This window comes from Mercenaria mercenaria, chromosome 18 (genome assembly GCF_021730395.1).
Source record: "Mercenaria mercenaria strain notata chromosome 18, MADL_Memer_1, whole genome shotgun sequence".
NCBI lineage: Eukaryota > Metazoa > Mollusca > Bivalvia > Venerida > Veneridae > Mercenaria > Mercenaria mercenaria.
The window spans coordinates 11,191,174-11,206,936 of NC_069378.1; the positions used below are offsets into that span (position 1 = coordinate 11,191,174).

General features: G+C 36.4%; 2 protein-coding genes across 3 annotated transcripts in view; one reads left to right on the forward strand and one right to left on the reverse strand.

Moving 5' to 3' along the window:
- LOC123538917 (uncharacterized) overlaps positions 1-15,763 on the reverse strand; it is a 163,810-nt gene that overhangs the window by 62,723 nt on the left and 85,324 nt on the right. For both annotated transcript variants that reach the window (XM_053530618.1, XM_053530617.1), the window contains exon 2: positions 13,803-13,857. In XM_053530618.1, coding sequence (XP_053386593.1) covers positions 13,803-13,812 — 10 coding nt within the window. In that variant the 5' untranslated portion in view covers positions 13,813-13,857. The remainder of the gene's footprint in view (positions 1-13,802; positions 13,858-15,763) is intronic.
- On the forward strand, positions 1,170-12,228 carry LOC123538919 (uncharacterized). Its single transcript, XM_045323338.2, has 2 exons — positions 1,170-2,130; positions 11,616-12,228. The coding sequence occupies exons 1-2, from the start codon at positions 1,917-1,919 to the stop codon at positions 12,212-12,214; spliced, it is 813 nt and encodes a 270-aa protein (XP_045179273.2). The 5' UTR covers positions 1,170-1,916; the 3' UTR covers positions 12,215-12,228.

Here is a 15,763-nt window from a genome sequence, read left to right on the forward strand (position 1 = left end):
CACAAAATAGACAAGTGATAAACTATCTTAACTTTGACATTTCAATAGGCCATTGTCTACCTGTCCGGTTCTAAATAAACACACGTTAGACATTGTGTCTGCTTTAAAGGGGAATTTACTTTGACACGTTTACACACTCTTTTTGAACGTCCGGTCTTAAATCAATAAGCCAATTAATTGATTGCTAAAAACAAAGTAAAACACAAAGGACATTTGAATTTGAATAGCACAAAAACTTTTGTGTTGGATAGAATGTGGTACAAGTGAATGATGGAATGAAAAAAAAAATAAGGCTGAGTTTGCGCATTCAGGACTAATACACATGCAACATGTAATTGGAGTCATTTTGTCACTGGACACTATGGGGGAAACACGTATTTTAGCGTATTTTTGCGACCGCTCAATGTCCGTAGTCCGTCGTGTGTCGTGCCTCGTCCGTCCGTCAACATTTTCTAATAAATATCTTCTTCTTGAAAACCACTAGGCAGAAATAAACCAAAACTTCACAGGAATAATTCTTGGGTGGCCCGCTTTCAAAGTTGTTCAAAGAATTACATCCCATGCAGAAGTCTGGTTGCCATGGCAACCCAAAGGAAAATTTTCAAAAATATTCTTGTCCAAAACCGCAAGGCATAGAGTCTTGATATATAAAATAGATTGTTCAAATTATGCCTCTGGGGAGAAAAGAGGCCGTTCCCTGGGGGTCACTTGTTATACATTTAAGAGTTATATAGAAATAAATACTTCAAAAATTATCAGATCTTATTTCCTAGACTGTTTAACCGTAATTATCTGAGGACCCTAGCGCTTGAATTTGACCTTGATCTACTGACCTACTTTCATATACAAGATGCAGCTTTGAAATTTGGTTTGACCATAAATATGACATACTGACCTTGTTTCTAATATCTTAGCATCAGTTTGCAATTTTAAACATATGGCTGACATTATTCAGGTGGGCAAATCAGGGTCATCATGACCCTCTTGTCTACTTATTTTATGTATTTTCCAAAATAAGAGTGTTTCTACATAAATTTGTTATTTAACCAAAGCATTTTATATCCGTAATGTATAAATATATTTACTAAGTTACTATTTATGAATAATTCAATCTGTTTTTTATGTGCCCCATGAGGTTCTGGGACGATCTATGTATGAAAAGAATAAAATGTTTACGACATATAACGTGAACAACATTTATTTTGCACGCGACCGCATGGTTCCCAAGATCCAATCAAATAATCCGTTTCAAAAATTTAGAACCGCCCACTACATTTTACCCCATATATAAACAGCCCACGCTTCAGGAGCGGTTTTTTTCCTGCAAATTCCAAGAACGAGAGGTAGACAGTTAAATTTTTAAAAGTATACATTTAGAAAATAAAATGTACATGTTTAAAACTTGTATCAAGATCGACTGTTATTTTATTGTTACTTTCGGAAGATGTTCATTGTAGTATCTATCCGAAAAATAAATTTATTGAACGCTCTAGATCTAGATCTAGCTCATTTAAACTAAGTCTTGCTTTACAGTATATATTTGAATACGCGTCATCAAGGTGACGTCATATAAATGAGCCGCGCCGTGAGAAGGCCGGCGGGGTTCTTTTGCGGCCAGATCGGGTCCGAGCCGGCCTTCGCGTCCGGGCGGTCTGGTCTGGCTCTATGCTGTTCAATTTCAAAGCCTGTAACAATTAGAGAAACCGTCAGCGAAAGAATGGGTCCTGGGCGGGCTGGTCTGGGTCGTTGCGGGTCGCGGGGCCACTGTGTTGGTTTTTTCTTGGCGCGGCTCAAATAATAACTATAATAAAAACAAAAACATCAACAGAAAACATGGTAGCTTTACGATCTGAATTCCTCTAAACTGAATATTAATTTTTTGTTTTGCTTTTTTCCATAACCTAAACAAACTGAGCATGCCTCCACGAAAACGGGCCCGGACATCACAAAGAGCTCCACATACATCATCATCGGATGGAAACAAGGGTCCATCGGATCAAGCAACACCGAAATCTGGCCAGCCAAAAATTCAACAAACACCACCGTCACCGCCGAATAGGAAACGTCAGCAGACACAGCCGGCACCGCCGAATAGGAGCGAAGGTCACGTGGACAGCCCGGGACAATCAGGTGAACATATCCCATTATATACTTGTTCTAACGGCATATTAGATGCTCACGTCAGTAATACTGTCAAGGAAAAAATCTGGTTAGGCCAGTATGTTGACTTACAAACTCTCCTTCATAGCCAGAACAATCAGACCTCTCAAAAACAAACATTTCAATTATAAGACGGAGAATTAGTATTAGCTAAGAAAGAACAATCTGCTAAAATTTTGGAAAAAATCGAAATCTGGTCAGATGCCTTTCTAGTATATATGTACATTTACGGCTTAAAGCACCCCGGGGAAACCCTACAAATGCTCCAATATTTTTATAACATCCGTTTAGCTGCAAGTAAATACACAGGTTGGTGGGTGTACGACAAACAGTTCCGGCTCAAAAAGTCGCTAGCTCTGTCAACCAAGTGGGAGACGATTGACCCTGAACTTCGGATGCTTTTCATGCAACCATTACATGCAAATCAGTTAAATAGCATGTCCGTTAGCTCAGAGAAGAAATGTTTTGCCTACAACAGATTAGGTTTTTGCAACGAAAGGTACTGTCCTTATCTGCATTCCTGTATAAGGTGTCATGGTAACCATCCTTCCATGAACTGTCACACTAACCAGACCTTTGGGAATGGTCAGCACCAAATCAGATTCAGGCATAATATAATGAGACCGTCGTTTAACACTCGTTTCAGGGCACCAGCCCCAAGGCCGTTTATGGGACAAGGACCTCATGGTACAAACAAACGGGCTATGGGACCTCGGTATCACTCCAATTAATCTTACAACTTTAGAAAAGCGATTATCGACATATCCAAATAAGAAAGAAGCAGATTTTCTGTTGGCTGGTTTCAAACATGGTTTTAGCTTAAATTATTCCGGACCGAGAATTCCTCTACATTCAAATAATCTTATATCAGCACGCAAACAATCGAAAATGTTAGACGAGAAAAATTAGCTGGCAGAATTATAGGACCTTTCTCGACACCCCCAATCTCAAATTTGCGCATTAATCCGGTAGGTTTAATCCCGAAGAAAACAGGAGGCTGGCGCCTAATAACTAACCTGTCCTTTCCACCTAAGATCAGTGTTAATGATTTTATACATCAGGACTATAGCCATGTTGAATATTCCTGTTTTGATAATGCTGTCAAAATGGTGCAAAAAATAGGCTCGTCTGTATACATGGCAAAAGCAGATATAAAATCAGCATTCAACCTATGTCCCGTACGGCCAGCCGACTTCGATCTGCTAGGAATACGGACTGACGACGGATACTGGATTCAAAAAATGTTACCGATGGATGCATCTTGTTCATGTTTTATTTTTGAAAAATTCGCAACTTTTCTTCAATGGTGCGTACAAAAAGATTCAGGTTCTAACAATTTTGACCATTTATTAGACGATTTCTTCATGGCTGACGATTCTTATGAAAGTTGTTCAAGTTTAATGTCAAATTTTCAAAACACTTGTGAAGATTTAAGCGTGCCTTTAGCTGAAGATAAATGGACGGGACCTATCAAAATAATTACTTATTTAGGTTTAGAAATAGACGCGGAAAATAATACAATTCGGATACCTTCCGACAAAATTAAGAAAGCGGAACAGCAGCTTCTGTCTTTAATAAATTCCAAGAAAGTTCGCCTCCATAATTTGCAGTCCACAGTAGGACTCTTGAACTTTATGTGTAAGGCCATACCGGCAGGTAGAGCTTTTCTTCGCAGATTTTATGACGTCATGTGTCAAGCACGTAAATTGTTTCATTGGATCAGAGTAACACATTCAATAAGAAAAGACGCAAATATTTGGTTACAATTTATCAAAAACTTCAACGGGTCATGCACTTTTATTAATTTCGATTGGGTTGATGCTACTAGTATTGATTTCTTCACAGACGCATCAGGAAACAGCCATTTAGGCTGTGGGTGTTATTTTCAGGGCGAGTGGTCGTTCATAAAGTGGCAAGATTCATGGGAATCAGAAATTTTCAAAGATATAACATATTTAGAACTTGTACCAATTATTTTAGCATTTCATATATGGGGCGAAAAGGTAAAAAATACAAGAATAATTTTACATTCGGACAACGAGGCATTAGTCAGCATTATAAATAAAAAGACATCAAAAAACGGTAGAGTAATGCATTTAATTAGACATCTTACGCTCCTTCTGATGGAAAATAACACTGTTTTAAAATGCAAACACATATCTGGAAAATTAACCAGTATTGCTGATTCTATCAGTCGATTTCAGTGGACAAGACTCAATCATCTACTGCCCCTCTCCGCGGAGCGGGAGCCTTGTCAAGTTCCGGAGTCCTTCCTCCAGCTGTTGGCCCCTTGCCGGCGGGGGATAGAAAATGCTGGCTGCAGAGGGGTACGACTCCCCCGAAAATGGAGCCACCTGTTTGCCGTGGGTGGCGGCCCGTAAGCCAGAGAGGAGGGTCCTGGATGTTGAGGTGCCCCATGGCATCCCGGGGAGATGATGCGTACTTGTTTGCATGTGCGCATCTTCTTCCCGGGATGTGGGTGCCAATACACATCTTTGGCCTCTAATTCGGTGTAGACGTTCTGGCGGTCGTATTGGCCCGATACGATCAATCGGCTAGTCATGCCAAGCCCTAGGAAATCTCACCTTTACGTTTACATTTTCTATTGCTTATTTCAAACTGCATCTTTATGTGATAATTTTTATATATTCACAAACACAACTTTGGAACAAAATACGTTACACAAAACCTGTCTTTACTCTGCTGTATTGTCACATTTTACTGCGCTCAGTCAACTTCATATTACGTTCACACGAATGTATTTAACAATAGTTTTTCATATGTACTTCAATCTATGTTTCCTAGAAGGCGGTGGCTTAGGGCCAATCGGTTGGGTAGAGTAACAATCCCTTGAATCCCATGTTTGCTTTTCTGCATTACAACTGGTGATATGAACAAGATTGAAAAATACCTGGCCGAGTATATCACTACAGTATCCCTAACATGTATGAGCTGGATATCCGCTCTGTTTTCATGTTCCCTTGTTGGACTCCGCGGCGGGTGGGGGCTGCGAGTGACGAATTTTAAACATTTAATATGGAAAACCAAAATAAAAAACGACCGCATACCGAAACAGATTCTGACGGCACGGAAGGTGAGAATCCTCACCGACCATACACTTCCAACATGGCATTTCCACGATTTCTTTTAATCCAGTCAACAGACGAAACATTCAAAATGTCAAGCCTCTCGCCATTTATAATTGAAAAAACCATCGAAGGTATTGCTGGTGTACCGAAATCAGTCAAAAAACTGCGAACTGGTGATCTGCTTGTTGAAGTTGAGAAAGCCTCACATTCACGAAATTTACTTTCCTTAACTTCATTTTACAACCGGCCATGTAAGTGCATTGCACACCGTACTTTGAACACCTCAAGGGGGGTCATTCGTTGTCCTGACCTTGCAGGGGTTTCGGAGACGGAGATTGTGCAAGGCCTTTCAGATCAACATGTCACTGCTGCTAGACGTATAAAAATCAAGCGATTAGGAAAAGAAATTCACACAAATACTATTATTCTAACATTTGGCACTCCGTTTCTTCCTTCAGTCGTAAAAGTTGGATACCTCATTACAAAAGTTACAACATATATTCCTAATCCTCTTCAATGCTATTATTGCTTTAAGTTTGGGCACAATGAGAAAAACTGCAAAGGCGATTACACTTGCCCAAAATGCGGACAGGATGGACATTCGCATGACCACGACACTTGTAGTCGTCCATTGCGTTGTGTGAACTTGAACGAGCCACATTCAGCCAAGTCTCGTGATTGCAAGACATGGAAAATCGAAAAGGAGGTTCTTCATCTCAAATTCACACAGGGCATTGGATTTCCAGAAACAAGACAAATTGCCAATGCCAAATTTACATTTTCAACACTCGCACAAACTTATTCATCAATAACTAAATCTATCTCTAGCAAATCAACACAGTGCATGTGCCTGTACTCAAACAGATTCAGTGACTGCTCAACAAAATCCAACTCAAACTTCTGTACCAAATGAAAAGCCTAAAGTACCAGCAAAACCTTCAGAGGCATCTCAACTTCAAAGGGCAGCTGCTAAACCAACACTGCCACTAGCTATACAAAATGTTCCTAAGTATTCAGGTACGCCGTCGTCACGACAAAACGTTTCATCAAACACTAATCAACGTGGGGTGAGCCAAACACCCAAACAAAAAATTGACTTGAGAACTGATGGGTTTGGAAAGGGATCAAATGATCCCATACAAACCCATAACCGGTTCCCTCATGATATGAACCGGTTAACAGGGGAGGATGATGACGATCCGCCATTATCTGCCCCGCCCAGTTTAACCAGCACAAAGGAGGGGAAAATCAAAAGGTTCCCTCCTGAGTCAATGCAACACTAATACTTTAATTTTCCAGTCGTTTAAATTTTGTTTGCCATTGTAAATGGAAAGTAAAATTATCCAGTGGAATTGCCGTGGACTTAAAGCAAATTATAATGAAATTCTCCTTCTCTTATCAAAATATAATCCTTCACTTATGTGCCTTAGTGAAACATTTTTAAAGGAAACGGACAAAATAGCTTTCAAAAATTATTCAGTGTATAACTTCATAAACACTAACACTGATAGAGCGTCTGGTGGTACATCTATTATTATTAATAATGCATGTCCGCACAGACAAATTGTTCTAAATACAAGTATCCAATCAGTTGCAATAAACGTAACATTACATCGTCCGATTACTATCTGTTCGATTTACATACCTCCCAAACTTAAACTAAATATTGAAGATCTTGATGATCTTATAAAACAATTACCACAACCATTTTTGCTTATGGGAGATTTTAATGGTCATCATGAATTCTGGGGCTGTTCTGACAGCAACACTAGAGGTCAAATTATTGAAACTTTTATTGAAAGAAATGCCTTATGTTTATTAAATGATAAATCCAAAACTTATCTTCATCCTGCAACAGGTAACTTTTCTTCGCTTGATTTGACAATTTGTCAACCGAACATCTTTCTTGATTTTGAATGGAAAGTACTGGATGATTTGCATGGTAGTGACCATTTTCCAATTATTATTTCAAATACTTCTAATCTGCCATCAGACCACCCTTCATATTTCAAATTTAATAAAGCTGACTGGAAGCAATTTGAAACGCTATGTAAAAATGATTTGACTTTGGAGAATTTTACTAATTTTTATGATCCTATTGATCGGTTTTCAGTTCTTCTGTCCGATATTGCTGACAAATCCATTCCTAAAACTTCAAGAAATGGTAAACATAAAAATAAGCCTTGGTATAATGATGATTGTAAGACTGCTGTTCGAAAACGTAGAGCGGCCATTAAAAAGTTCAATATACGGCCGACGAAAGAAAACCTACAATCAGTTAAGATTCTGAGAGCAAAAGCTCGCAGAACTATAAAACAAGCAAAGAAAAAATCATGGCATTCATACGTTTCAAAACTTAATTCTAGGTCATCGGTTAAAAAAGTCTGGGAAATGATTCGCAAAATAAGTGGAAAAGGAAAATCTTCAAATGTTTCCCATCTTACAAAGTCAGACCAGTCTATTGCATCTAGCAAGGAGGACATTGCCAATACACTTGGTAAAACTTTTTCAAAAAACTCTTCGTCAAACAATTATGATAAAAGGTTTCAAAACATAAAATCGACTAAAGAAAGTAAACCTTTAAATTTTGATTCAAATAATGATGAAGATTAAAATAAACCTTTTTCACTCACAGAATTGCTTGACGCTTTAGATAAATGTCACGATACCGCAGCTGGTCCGGACCAAATTCATTATCAACTTTTAAAACATTTACCACAAGAATCAATAGACCTCCTACTTGAAATTTATAATATTACATGGAAAACTGGCATTTTTCCAGATTCCTGGAGAGAAGCTATACTTATTCCAATACCAAAACCCGGGAAAGACAGCACTAACCCAAGTAATTATAGACCGATTGCACTTACCATTTGTTTATGTAAAACGCTAGAACGTATGATCAATTCTAGACTAGTTTGGTATCTTGAATCTCAAGGCCTAATTACAAACTTTCAAAGCGGTTTTCGCAAGCAGCGCAGCACAACTGATCATCTTGTTCGACTGGAAAATTTTATTCGTGATGCATTTGTTAAAAAGGAGCATTTAGTGTCTGTCTTTTTCGATTCAGAAAAAGCCTATGACACTACATGGAAATATGGTATTATGAATGATCTTAACGACTTAGGTTTAAAAGGTCGTCTTCCAACATTTATATCGCAATTTTTATCAGATCGCAATTTTAAAGTACGTGTTGGTTCTACCCTTTCTGACTCTTTTGAGCAAGAACAGGGAGTTCCACAAGGTTCTATTTTATCTGTCACACTTTTTAGCATCAAAATTAATAATATTGTGAAATGTTTGTCACCAGGGATAGATTGTTCATTATATGTTGATGACTTTCTAATATGTTATCGTTCAAAAAATATGCGTACGATTGAACGCCAGTTACAGCAGTGTTTGAACAAAGTTCAAACTTGGGCCATGGAAAATGGTTTTAAATTTTCCCAATCAAAAACTCAGTGTGTCCACTTTTGTCAATTACGGAAACAACATTGTGACCCTGAGCTTTTTCTAAATGGTACAAAAATACCCGTTGTTGACGAAGCAAAATTTCTTGGTGTTATTTTTGATAAAAAGCTTTCTTTTATACCACACATAAAATACCTGAAAGCCAAATGTTTGAAATCGTTGAATCTTTTAAAGGTAATTTCAAATACTGATTGGGGAGCAGATCGCAAGGTTTTGTTAAGACTTTATAGAGCTTTGATTAGGTCCAAGCTAGATTACGGTTGTGTTCTATATGGTTCGGCCAGAAAATCGTATTTACAAATGTTGGATACTATCCATAATCAAGGTCTTCGTATTGCTCTTGGCGCATTTAGAACATCGCCTGTCGAAAGCTTGTATGTTGAAACAAACGAACCCTCCCTTTACACGAGACGTGAAAAACTGTCATTGCAATATGCTCTGAGGGTAGCTGCCAACAAATCCAACCCTGCTCATGAAATCATATTTAAACCCAAATACCACGATTCGTATAACAGAAAACCAAAACAAATTTAACCTTTTGGATTTCGCATTGATAATTCTATGAAGGAAACAGATTTTGAATTTGATGATGTAAAAGATAATTTAGTTCTGAATACACCACCATGGATTCTTAATTCTCCAACAGTTCTTTTTGATATGAAAACCGCATTGAAAAAGGCTGACACAAACCCTGAAATATTCAAGTCCAAATATAAGGAAATCATGTCGGCTTACAAAGATCAGTTTTCTATTTATATAGATGGTTCAAAAGATCAGTCCTCATGGAACAATGCTTCGTTCAATAAACTTCGTGAAATTAAACCTACTTTAGGTGAATGGCACCAAGGAAATAGATCTGTTCGCAGGGAGGAAGTTGTTCTTTCTCGTTGTCGAATAGGTCATACTCGGTTGACTCATTCGTATTTGCTGAACAATGAAGATCAACCTGAATGTATACCATGTCAAACACCACTTACTATTAAACATATTTTAATCAACTGTATAGACTTCGATCCACAGCGCAACTCGTACTATAATGTTGAATCGTTAAAAGAGCTGTTCGAGCAAATTTCAGCCGACAAAATTTTACAATTTTTGAAACAAATAGGAATATATCATAAAATCTGAACCTTATTAGATTTTTATTCACTTTTATACTTTTTGATGTTTGCATTTGATTTTTTACACTATTTGTGTATATACGCTTTTACTTTAATAGTTTTATTTATGCTTTGCAATTAACGTAATCCATTTAACTTTTTCTCGGCAATATATGACCTTTTTGTGTCGATTCGCCGTAAAACCCAACTCATTCATTCATTCCTCCAGCTGTTGAGGGCGAAATAGACAGGCTTATCAGCGCTTCCCTTTCACAAAATACACAGAAAAGATATCGTTCAGCAATCGAGTCTTTTACAAATTTCTGCATTAATAGTTATGTCGAATTAAACTGGCCACCAACCGTCGAGCAAGTAACGGAATACATCGCATTCATGTCTTTGAGGCAATACTCGCACTCATCTGTAAATTGCCATATTTCTGCGATCAGTTACGTGAATAAATTGAATGGCCTACTCGATAATACCAAACAGTTTATCGTTAGAAGTATGTTAGAAGGGCTAAAGCGCCTGAAAACAAACACCGATACCAGACAACCAGTAACGCAGTCAGTTCTGTTGAAGCTGTTAGATTCCCTAACACACGTTTGCAGATCACAATTTGAAGCCATGTTGTTTACGGCGGCTTTCTCGTTAGCTTACATTGGCTTATTACGTATTAGCGAATTTACTTCTAGCAATAAAACAACAACTTCAGGCGTTCTCAAGTTTCAGGATGTAATCATTGGGTCAAACAAAATACGAATTTACTTACAGAAATCAAAAACTGATCAGACGGGCACCGGAACATCAGTTGACATCGAAATAAGCGATAAGAACAAATTCTGTTGTGAAAACATTGCTAACTATATTGCCTTCAGACCAAATACAGATGGTCCATTCTTTGTTCCTTTTGACGAAAGCCCGCTAACTTCTTTCCAGTTTAACGCAGTTCTGAGAAAAGCAATAAAATTTGCAGGTTTAGACGCCAATTTGTATAAATCACACTATTTTAGAATTGGTGGCGCAACTTCAATGTTTCGAGACGGGACTTCAATAAATAATATAAAGTCCCAAGGAAGATGGAAATCTGATAGTTACAAATCTTACATTCGTTAAAATTGTGACTGATTTCTGACTGAGTGCTAATTTTGGCGGTAATAAGCCTTAAAATGTAAAAATTGAAAATGAGTGTGCCTTTGTAAAAAATTATATCTTGAAAGTCACATTCGCTGTCACAGTATCATTATTGCTATACCTGTTGGTATTACCTGCTTGTTAAAGCCATTGGTATATGGCGCACATAATTCAAGCATAATTAAATTAAAATAATATTTATAAAAAAAAAAAAAAAAAAAAAAAAAAAAAAACAGTTTTGTGTAAAGGACGTGCCAAATGCCATTAAAGCCATTGGTATATGGCAGGCTGTGCAGTCCGCTTTTCGGCAGTTATAATTATTTTCAAATACATTGATCAAGCTACAGCACCGCATCGGGCTGATAGCAATTATAAAACAACATACGGAAAACTGTTGTAAGAACAGATGACATTTTGAATGAAGAATACTAATTTTAAGCCAGTTTTCTTTTTTATTCCAGTTACATATCTGTAAATATGTTTAAAAATGGTTGTGTGTTACCGTTTGTTATTGATAATTCTTGTTACTGTTTGATATTAATAAGAGAAAGTGCATTTTATTCACTACAATCTAACCTGTATCCTTACGCCAAGAACTAAAATTACGATACCAATCTTAAGAAAATGGAAATAGAAAAACTCTTATTTCAAAATATTGCAGTTAAGCTGACCAATGTTTGGATAATAGGGTCCTCCCTAATAAAAGGAGCGTACCATAGACTAGCCTTTAGACCGGATGGCAACAGTTTAGGTTTGCAACATTATAATGTCAGGATCACGTGGGAATTTCTCAGTGGCATGAGAATTAGAGATATACGCAGGTCTGTACAATATTTACTACAATTTAAAGATGAACCAGACATGATTGTTATTCATTGTGGTGGAAATGACATAGGCACCAAATCCACTTGGGACATAACATTCGAATTCAAAATGTTGATAACTGATTTCCTGCAGCCATTACTGCCCAACACTAGGCTTATCTGGTCACAAATTCTTCCGCGCAGAACCTGGCGTTATGTACCATACACACCAACTGCGGAAAACATTAGAAAACGTATCAACAGTTCTCTCGCAACATTTGTTATTAGAAACGGAGGTGGCTATATAAAATACGCTGACATTTCTTTAGAAAAACAATTTTTTCACACGGATAACACTCATTTGTCAGAACTTGGATACGATATAATGCTTAATACACTGTCTTCTGCTCTGTACAAAACAATAATTGAAGGAGAGAGAGTATATGCATGTACATAGTGTTACTTTAACTAAGGAAAACTGACTGTTGTTCTTGTTCCCTTTTCTGTTCATCAGTCTAACGCAGTTATAACTCTGGTTTTGACAGTTTAATAATAAAAATGTTTGGCAAAATTTCAATTAATATAGTCCTGATAAGCTAGCAATGGCCATGACCGGTTATCTTGTTAATATCCTGCAGATTCATGCTAGTCCGCAGATTTTGGCGGAAGGCTCACTCTTTAGCTAGTCTAAATCGCGCCCCTTTTTGGCATAATACTAACATGCATCTGCAGAATGTATTCTGGGATTTTCTACCGTAATCGGGGAAAATCTTATTTTATTAAAATATCTATCATTCAGTCATGGCCAAATTAATGCCAAACCTTAGCTTATTAAAAATGTAAAAATGAAAATGTTTTGTCTTATATACTTACTGTTTCATTTACAGCTAAATCACATTGTAACGACATTTAACAAAAGGATAGTTGAAACAAGAGTCCATTGAATCTCGATTAAAGTACTAAAGTACTATATAAATTTGAATGTCGTTACGGTGGGATTTTATTTTCACGGGTACAATAACTACAGTGCAACCTCTCTACAACGACCCCTCCCTTGAGCAACATCGTTTTTACCTCACTCCTTTCAAATGGTCCCAGAAAACCACGACAGGCATAGCATGCTATTTTGTTAAATATTTCAAGGTTTTAGATGATTTAACAAGTTACTTATAAATAGAAACATCTACTTCAGTATGCTTTGCCTGTTGTGGGTTTTGTGTCCGAGTCGCGTTGCAAAATAATTGGAACCACTGCCTTACCCTTGCATGATCGTAAGAGGCGACTAATAGGGTCTAAACACTTGGTTTTGCTGTAACTCTGTGATTCCAACAGGTATACAAATTTTGATTCCATACCTCATGTTTTTATTTCGATGTAAATGAGATGTGAAACCAAACTTTGTAGTCCTGTTTGGCGCCATATAACCTATACTGTGTTGGTGCGCCGTAAAACCCAAATAAATAAATAAATAAATAAATGAATAAGATTGTTCATGTATTGTATTTTGTCTTTTACTGTATACTTCTGGAAGATAGATAGAATATTCTAAAAATAAACCTCGGATGTCATTCTTAAGATAACTTGCTCATGATCGTTTCTATTTATAACATTGTGAAGGCATATTTAAAATAGAAAGATGATGTCATTTTAAAAATAGAACTCCGTCATATTGTCGTTAGAATAATTATTTGCACATTTCTATGAAATTTGGGCTAAATTGTTAATATTTTAGTATACACTGAATTTGTCGTATCTTCTATGTTTTCAGCAATCTTTCAAATTATTGAATTATTCTGAGATTTTGTAGCCATTTTCCTATTTTATATATGCTTCAAAATTACCTAGAAATGTTGCATGTCAATGTGAAACTTAATCTTCTGAAATTTCCGCAGAAATAACCCGCTTAACAGTATCTTATAGACAAACGTTTCGTTAAGTTTCAAGAAGGTTATTCTAGAAATAAAACATTCAATACTATGGACAACAACGGACAAAGGGTGACCACAACAGCTTACCCTTGAAATGAGTTTAAAGTATACCCATACCGCCATTCATGATGTGTACTTCTTTCTAAACCCTTCTCTCTATGTGGGTACGAACCTAGGGAATAAAAAGAAAAATTATGGATTTAATTATAATTTTTATTATAACATTGTCACTACTAAAGATGAATATGATAACGATAGCCTAGTCAAGAACGAAGGCACGACTCTTATGTCTAGAAAAGTGCAACTCACTGAAATACGAATCTAGTAACAGTAACTCTGATAACTGTTGATGAATAAAGAAGTAGCTTGTAATTTATCTTTTATGAGGACAAAAAACAAAAAAATGAAAAGGTGACAATCACTTATATCTACAATATCTTAATCAATAATATTTCAAGCTGTTGTATTTTGGTTGTTACTTATTTGTCCCTTTGAAATTATAATTATTTATCTCTCTTTTTTTCTTTTCTTTTTCTAGTTAAAAGCTATTGATTGCAAACATATGCTATACAATAACTATCCATGTCTAAATTGGTGTACCTCATTTAGATTTTAACCAATCACAACGAATAAATATAACGTTAACATTTTACATCGGATATATAGCTATTTACTTATTTAGAACTGCATTGTTTCACATTAGTTTAGCAGCATCAAAAATAAATTGACGTCTAATTTTATAATTCCTTCATATGCAAAGTGTATAATTTATATTTTGTATAATATCTTTGTATACAAACTATGATAGCGGCAATTAAGAAGGGTGCTGTTATGGTTGCTCGTTTCCTTATTTCCTGATTTGTGCATTCTATTAATCTGACCACCACCATCAACAATATCAGTCATTGGTGTATACTGATCATTCTTCCCATTCATGAGATTTCAAACATTGTAAGTTTCATGAAATGTCATTCGTATCTAACACACACTTATAAAATATTTTTCTACACAGTTTATCTTAATTGTTTCTCATTAATTGTACTAAGTGACACTGCATTCGTTTCATTCTTTTCTTGCCTATTTAGGTGTGAATCACTAATATGATTATTCTTTGATACCGTATTTTTTCTTTCTTTCTTTCTGTGTTTCTTTTTTCTCTTATTTATTTTTTTCTCTCTCCTTATGTCTTGTCACAAAGTGTAATAGCCATGTAATGTTCATCACATTCCATATGATGTGTTTTTATGTTTTCTTAGTCAATCAATCCGAGTCTGCTATTATTTTGCTTGGATGCATTCTATGCTTTCAAAGGATCCTTTTATTAACTACCACAACATCGATCTTCAAGTATCGTGTGGTGGCCGTAAAAAGTCTCCCAGTGCTTTGATTAAGTCTTATCCTTTGGAATCATGGAGTTCGTTCAATATCTATGTAACAGAATTCCGCTAGTGGTCGTTTTGGGTTGTTGCGCTTACTATTACGTTTCATGAACGGACTCAGTAAACTGAGTCTGCTATTCCAAAGGGTATTCTTATAGATCTTATTAACTATCATAACGTTAATCTTTAAGTCTCCCCATACTTGGAATAATTGTTTTTATAGTTTAGGGTCCTTGCAAACGTTTTAGTCTGCTTTTTTTTTTTTTTTTTTTTTTTGCTTGGTTGCATTCTACGCTTCCAAAGAATCCTCTTTCAGATTTTACTTTATTCCATATAACTACCGGTATATAGGCAAAACTAGCCCTGTCCCTTGGGCCATGCTTTTTGGTGAATGTAGATGACTTGAATAGGGCCAGTAGTTTCTAACAATAAGGTTTTCTTTTGTAATTTTCTGTATGTAAAAAGTTACCATGCGCCTTGGTGGCCGTGAGTTTGCTTAACCGTAAAGTTTTTGAACAATGTTGCACAAGGTCATATAGTTGGATGTCCTGGCTTTCGTTTGAACTCTATAGAAGCTTCAGAGTTGGTCATACATGGATATAGGATAGATATTGTAGGCATATGCAGAACCTATGTTTTGACCCATGCTTTAGTCCCTACAGGCTGAGTCCCTACTAGTACCAGATATTAGGTGTAGGT